Source organism: Penaeus japonicus, unplaced genomic scaffold (assembly GCF_977035675.1).
Source record: "Penaeus japonicus unplaced genomic scaffold, GWHDUDI00000001_assembly GWHDUDI00000027, whole genome shotgun sequence".
Classification (NCBI taxonomy): domain Eukaryota; kingdom Metazoa; phylum Arthropoda; class Malacostraca; order Decapoda; family Penaeidae; genus Penaeus; species Penaeus japonicus.
In genome coordinates, this window is record NW_028234429.1 from 30369094 (window position 1) to 30376593 (window position 7500).

The 7500-nt window shown below is 43.5% G+C and overlaps 1 protein-coding gene across 1 annotated transcript in view; it reads right to left on the minus strand.

Annotated features, from left to right (window-relative positions):
- Window positions 1-7500, minus strand: part of LOC122247650 (uncharacterized) — a 253308-nt gene that overhangs the window by 53806 nt on the left and 192002 nt on the right. The window contains exon 5 of the mRNA XM_086553054.1: window positions 1-63. This exon is cut by the window's left edge and continues 673 nt beyond it. Coding sequence (XP_086409180.1) covers window positions 1-63 — 63 coding nt within the window. The remainder of the gene's footprint in view (window positions 64-7500) is intronic.

Here is a 7500-nt window from a genome sequence, read left to right on the forward strand (position 1 = left end):
AGCACGTCCATGGGGGGCGCCCGCACCTCGAGGGCGGCCACGTCGCGAGACTCGTAGAGGCGTCTGCAAGAGAAAGAAGGGCAGCGTTAGGATCGGAATCTCCGCGGGAATTCAAGACACATCTTCCTGAGATGAATAAATGACATTCGCGTAATTGAAATCAAGAAGAGGGAAAACAGATGAAAGGATTCTGTACAAGACTAGACCTTGACATGTATTGATCATGCTGCAACCCGGGGGGCAGTCACAGCAAGCATTGATCAGGTGAACCGCTCTAGACAGGTGAGCAGCAGCGCCACCTGTTGAGAACCCCTACTCCAACCTGCTCCTCCCCCTCCGTCGGCACCTCCTCCTTCTTCTCCCTCTTCTTTCTCCTCCTTTTACTCCATCTCCATCTTCTTCCTTTTCCTCTTCCATCTCCTCTTTCTTTTATTCTCCTTCTTTCTGTCCATCCATCCACCTCGACCCTCCTCTCCTCTTCCTCTTCCTTCTCCTCTAGCCCACTCCCCTCCCTCCATGGCACAGAAACCTTCTCTAACATCACCGTTTCTTTCTCCTCTCCCCCCCACCTTCCTCCTCTCCGTCCTCCTCCCCCTCCTCCTCCTCTCTTTCCTCCTCCTCTTCCTCCTCTACCTCACGCACACAAAACTCGAACTCTTCTCATCTTTCTCATCCCCCTCCCTCCCTCCAGTTCCCCCTCCTCTCCTACTCTCAAGGGAGGGAGGGGAGATAGGAGAGAAATAGAGAGGGGGAGAGGGGAGAGGGGAGAGAGGAGAGAGAGAGAGAGGGGGGGGGGAGAGAGGGGAAAGAGAAGGAAACTTTTACCAAATCAATATCAAGTTTCTAAGCAAATCTAACAGTAGGGGCGTGAGATGCCAAAGGAGAGGGAGGGGGGGGGAGGGAAGGAAGAGGGACTGTGGAAGGGAGAGAAGGGAGGGAGGGAAGGGGAAGGAAGAATGAAGAGGGAGGGAAGGAGAAGGAGGAGTTATGAGGGAATGAGGGAGGCGGGGGTGGGGAGGAGGTGAGGGGAGAGATGGCAGGAGAAGGAACAAGAATGAGGGGAATAGAATGAAGGAATAGAGGGAAGGGGAAGGGAGGAGGGAAGAAGAAAAGGGGGAAGAAGGGAGAGGAGAGATGGAAGGGGGAGGAAGATGAAAAGAAAGGAGAAAGAAGAAGAGAGGAAGGGAAATGAAAGAGGGACAGGGGAGAGGGAGTGGAAACAAAGAAAGAGGGAGAAGTGAAGGAATGAATGGGGGATGGGGGGGGGGGGGGGGAAGAGAGTAAGGAGGAAAGGAGGGGAAGGGGCGAGAAGGAAGGGAATTAAAAGATGTTAAGGAGGGCGGGGAGGTTGGGAAAAATGGGAGTGGAAATGAAGAAGAAAAGGGGAAAAGGGGAGAACAACGAAGGAAAGGGAAAGGAGGAGAGTGAAAAAAGAGAGAGAGGAAGGAGAACGCAAAAAAGCAGAAAAAAAGGGGAGGGTGAGAAAGGCCATTCTTATAAAAGAGAAGGAGAAATAAAGAGAAGAAGAAGAAGGCTAAATATGAAAAAGGGAATGGGAACAGAGGGGAAGAGTGAATAGAAATGGGGAAGCGGGGAAGGGGAAAAGGGAGGGGAAGGTTGAGGGGGAATCCCTAACCATACTGACAGCAAGTCAATACTTATTCTCTCTTTTCCTCTCAAACTATCACCCACAGATGCCATGTGCCATCAGTCGGCGAAAGTAATCGAGTTTGTGCCTTACTCGTAATTGTCTTTGTCACTGTTACTGTTGTTGTTGTTGTTTTAGTTATATTGTTTTTTTGCCTTTTCTTCAGTTATTATTGTTTTTGTATATTTCATTTGTATTGTTTGTTTTAATTTTTTGTTGTATTTTTCCTTTGTATTTTTTGTTGTTAGTGTTTTTAGGTATTGTTTTTGTTGTTTTTGTGATGGTAATGGTAATTTTGAGGATGTTTTGTTTACTGCCTATTGTCTTTGCTCTTTGTGTGTGTGTGTGTGTTTTGTTTTTGTTTTAGTTATTATTGTTGTGTTATTGCTTCATTTTTTCATTGTTTCGTCAGTATCTGAAATGCCTTTGTTTCTGTCCCTGCATAATGTTGTTTAAAATATTGATGCTGATTCGTATTATTACGAAACCGAAATCGAACCTAAATGAACCCCATCCACCTCCACCCCACCCCCCTTTCTCCCCCTCCACCCCATCCCCCTTTCTCCCCATTCCCCTTTCTCCCCCTCCTCACATACCCTCTTCCCCTTCCCCTACACCCCCCTTTCCTCTCCCCTCACTCAGCCTCCCCCCTCCCCCTCCCCCTCGTTGCTAGATCCAAAGAAAGAAAGAAAGAACGAAAAAAAAAAATCTGTGAGTGAAACGCCTGTCTTAGTCGGGGATTTATTGAAAAGAGAAAGAAAGAAAGAAAGAAAAATATTTCGGCGTTCGCGCAAATCTGTCAAAGAAATGGAATTCGTTTCTGTTCCTATGTGAAAAAAGAGAGAAGGAAAAAAAGAAAAAAAGAAAAAAATGTATCTCAGCCGTTTTGTGAGTTTTGAGCTATTTGTTTTTTTTGTTTGTCTGTCTATCAGTCTAGATCTAGGGATGTGTCTATTTTTTGTGTATTTGTTTATATTACTTTTCGTCTGTGTGCCTTCTTATCTTTCAGTCTATCTATCCACACACACACACACACACACACAGACACACACACACACACACAAACGTACGCATACATCGACTCTCCACCCCCCTTCCCACAATCACCCCTCCCCCTCCCCATCCCCCCCACCACAACACACACACACATCCCCCCCCCCCTCCTCCCTATCCCCGGCCGCATATCCCCTTCCCCCTCCCCCCCCTCAAGCGTCTGCAAGTAAATCGTCCTCCTCGCCTTTCCTCTCGAGACGCCACCGCACCTCGACGCATCTCAGGTCGAGACGCTGCCGCTTGTTGCGTCTTAAAGAGGACGAGGGATTCGTCCTCTCTGCCCTGTGCTTGTTTTCTTGTTCTGTTTTTCTTTTGTTTTTTTTATGTTTTTTTTTTTTAATGTGTGTTTTTTTTTTTTTTCTTTTTTTCTGGTGTATTTGCAATTTTTGTTTTGTTTCTGAATGTCTTTATTTTTCTCCCTCTTTCTCTCTTTTTCTCTCTCTGTCTATCTATCTCTTCTCTGTCTGCATCTCTCTCTTACTCTCTCTCTCTCTCCCTTTCCCTTTATCCTATCAATTTCCTTCTCCCCTTCTCTCTCCCCCACAACTTTCGCTGAAACCATCGTAGTTCTTCCCGTAGAGTTTCACCAAGATTTACGGTCGCAGCGAATCTTCATCCATGAAAACAACTATCCTTCGACCCTCCCTCTTCTGGTCACCCGTTCCCCTTACTTTCCCCTTCCTTCCCCTTAGATCCTTTCTAGTCCTTTCGAGTCTCTTGGGATGTGCCAGGTCTCTTTTGCGTGTCTCAGGTTATTTCAGGTCTTTCCTTAAAGGTCGTTCAACTTCCATCCCAGGTCGGTTATGACGTTAGAAACGAACTTAAGGTTAACGAGGTAGATATCATACGAGTTACTACATTGTATGAAGGACATGTTTTGAAATCGAGGGCACAAAACATCGCTTACCTAACAACCTCAACATCTAAATCAACAATATATAAAGTCATTTCCCAAAACCATAGAACTAAGGAAACTGTAAAGTCTACCCTTTATCAATTCACCATCGAACGTGTAGAAAACGGACACGGCTCCGGAAATGATACATGCACAAGGTGAGTCTGAGATTTGCATGGACATTGCAGGCGAAATCGGATCTACGATTTCAAAGAGAAGGGACTGATGAAAACCACCGGTCTCCCTGTCTGTTTCGGTGTCTATGTCTGTCTGGAAGTCTGTCTGTCAGAGAGAGAAAGATAAAGAGAGGAAGGGAGAGAGAGAGAGAGAGAGAGAGAGAGAGAGAGAGAGAGAGAGAGAGAGAGAGAGAGAGAGAGAGAGAGAGAGAGAGAGAGAGAGAGAGAGAGAGAGAGAGAGAGAGAGAGAGAGAGAGATAAGGGAATTAGAATAAAGAGAGAAACTACTTATACGTGTGATAGTTGTATTCCTGTATGTGTGTGTATGTGATAACACGTGTTCCTATGTATATGCGCACGCGTGTGAGCAAGAGCTTGCGCGTGTAAGCAAGTGCGTGTGCGTGTGCGTGTGCGTGTGCGTGTGCACGTAGATGCCATTCCCTCAACCGCTGATCCAGCAATCGGCCAGCCTCCTCCATCCCAATCAGTCTTCAATTCCATTCCTCATCCAATCGTCCATCCAACCAATCCACGGCACACATTCCGCCCTCCGAGTCCCTCTTGCGATCTGTCCTGCCCAATCCTTTCCAATCATGCTCTTGTGAATTTATCAATCTCGCTAATTATACGCGATTCCAATCATGTGAATAATAATGAGTCTATCCATCGCTTTAAATAATGATGAGTCCTGCCCATTATAAAATCATCGCGGCCAACTCTTGTTCTCTCTTTCTCTCTCTCTCTCTCTCTCTCTTTTGCTCTTGCTCTCTCTCTCTCTCTCAATCTCTTTCTCTTCCTCCTTTTTTTTTTAATCTCATTCTTTCTTTTTTCTCTCTCTCTTTCTCCCCTTCTCTCTTTCTCTCTTAATCTCTCTCAATCTCTTTCTCTGTCTCGCTCGTTCTCTCACTCTCCCCGCCCTCTAATCTCTCTCTCTTTGTCTTTCTCTTTATTTCTATCTCTCCTTGTAGCTATCTGTTTGCCTGTCTCCGTCTCTCTCTCTCTCTCTCTCTCTCTCTCTCTCTCTCTCTCTCTCTCTCTCTCTCTCTCTCTCTCTCTCTCTCTCTCTCTCTCTCTCTCTCTCTCTCTCTCTCTCTCTCTCTCTCTCTCTCTCTCTCTCTCTCTCTCTCTCTCTCTCTCTCTCTCTCTCTCTCTCTCTCTCTCTCTCTCTCTCTATCTATCTATCTCTATCTCTATCTCTATCTCTTTATGTATCTCTCCTCTCCTTTACCTCTTCCCCTCTCTTCCCTCTCTATATTATCCATCCCCATATCTCACCTTTTCGAATATACTCTTCATCTTCCTCTCTCTATGTATCTTGGGATTCGAAGGTAATATTTTCATATCCGAAAATGTCCTTTGAAGTTGATTTAGACTTTGAATGGCTTATAGGAGAGCTCATTTGCATATTCTTTTGCCTTCGCTGCGAATTTGTCCCTTTGTGTCCCGTCAGCATAAGGGTGCCTTTTGTTTGCCTCGAAAAGCAACTTTCATCTTTTTTTCATATTTCAAAATCACCTTTGATGTCTTCGGCTTTATTTTTTTTCTTCTCACTCTCTCTCTCATTCTCACTCTCTCTTTCCTTCTCTCTCTCTCTCGCTTTCTCTCACTCTAGCTATCTGTTTGCCTATCTCCGTCTCTCTCTCTCTCTCTCTCTCTCTCTCTCTCTCTCTCTCTCTCTCTCTCTCTCTCTGCGGGTGGGTGAATTCTTATTTCATGTTCGTTTAAAAGCATTATTTAATTTTCTCTCATTGTAAGCACACACGAGGATATTATTCAATCTTGCTCGTGAAAACAAATACATTGATAGTACACATGGCTGCGTTTGTACATCTACTATTCTTGTCTTGATAATCAGACGAATTCGTAGCTTTGTATATATATATATATAAATAGATATATATATATATATATATATATATATATATATATATATATATATATATAAATATATATGTATATATATCTGGCGGAATGCAGGTATGAATGTTTGTTTGTACGTATACATAGGTTTGTTCGCTTTTTCTTTGTGAGCAAGCATGGATAATTAGAGGTTTGCGAGCACGTTATACTGTTACGCATAAGATAAGAATGATGAAATAATGTATGATGATGGTAAGGGTGATAGATATAAGGGTGATGCTTGTAATGGTGACTATGGTGGTAATGATAATGATAATGATAAAACTCATAATAATGATATTGATAGCAATAGCAATGATAATAGCAATGATGAAATGATAAAACACCGATAAGATCACATAGCAGATGCCGAATAAAAAGTCCAGATGTTCGAATTTATTTATAGTGAACATCTTGACGGAAGCTTTTTTTATTTCTTTCATTTTCTTTGAAACTCTCAATCTCTCTCTCTCTCTCGCTCTCTTTTTTTTCTCTCTCTCTCGCTCTCTTTATCTCTCTTTCTCTCTCTCTCTCTCTCTCTCTCTCTCTCTCTCTCTCTCTCTCTTTCTCTCCCTCTCTCTCCCTCTCGTTCTCTTTCTCGTTTTCTCTCTTTCCCTTTATACTTCCCCAGATATCCAGATTTCTTTAAGCAAAATCAATTCGTCGAACCAGAGCGGTGCTTCAGTAGTAGCTTTAACGAACTGTTAAAGTGTTCTAATCTTGTTTCGTTATTCATATACCTTTGCAAAGTAGCTTATTTGTTTACTATTTTTTTTTCCAAAGTTTTGAAATCTATGTCTCGTCTTGATTAGTTCCCTCCCTCCCCCTTCCTCCACCCCCTCCCCCCTCCTCAACCAAAATATACCAGCGCCATCTGTCGGCAGCAGAACTACAGTAACCCCCCACTCCCACCCCCACCCCCCCGTTTCGTTAGTACTTACGAAAGCTAATGACCGCCGTAAATAATATTAAGGAATTCCGATCTACGAAGTTCGTTGAAATTCTGAACTTTCGAACTCTGGCGGGAGTTACGAACCCAGTAACCTTTACAACGTTACTGCGTTTGAGAGAGAAGGAGAGGGTCTAAGGCGTCCCCTTAATGCTTTGTGGCACTGCTTACGATTTCTCTTGGTCTCATTTTCTTTCTTTTTCTCTCTCTCTCTCTTGACACTTTCTCTATCTTTCTGTGATTTTCTTTATATTTTTATATTTCTTTTTTTCTGTCTTTCTCTCTGTCTTTCTCTCTGTCTTTGTTTTTTTTCTCTCTCTCTCTATCTCCCTTTCTCTCTCCCTCTCTCTCTCTTTTCTTCTCTCTCTCTCTCTCTCTCTCTCCCTCTCTCTTTCTCTTCCTCTCTTTCTATCGTACTCTCCTCCCACTCCTCTCCTTATCCCACCTCTCTCTCTCTCGTCCTCTCACCATCCAACCCCCTCCCTCTCTCCCTCCATCGCACCTCCCCCCCTCCCCCTCTTCTCTCTATGAGATCAGAACTCCTTTCATCCAAGACTTGATCCAACAGAAGACGAAGAAGACCGAAGAAAGAAGGTCTTGGCAAAATTACCCGAACGTCAGGATGTAAACAAAAATATTGATGAAAATTTGCTTCCATTTTTTAGATTGTTTCCCATCGTTATTTTATTTTTTTGTGGGGGGGGGGGCTATTATGATAATTATTTCTATCATTATCACTATTAATATACTCTTTTTATGTTCTAATAAAGCAGATTATAAACTGTTGATTCCCCCGAACACACCGAAAAAAGGAATTTGATTTTATAACATCAGCCCATTATGAATTTATGATTCGATAATGCCAACTGCATCCATATCT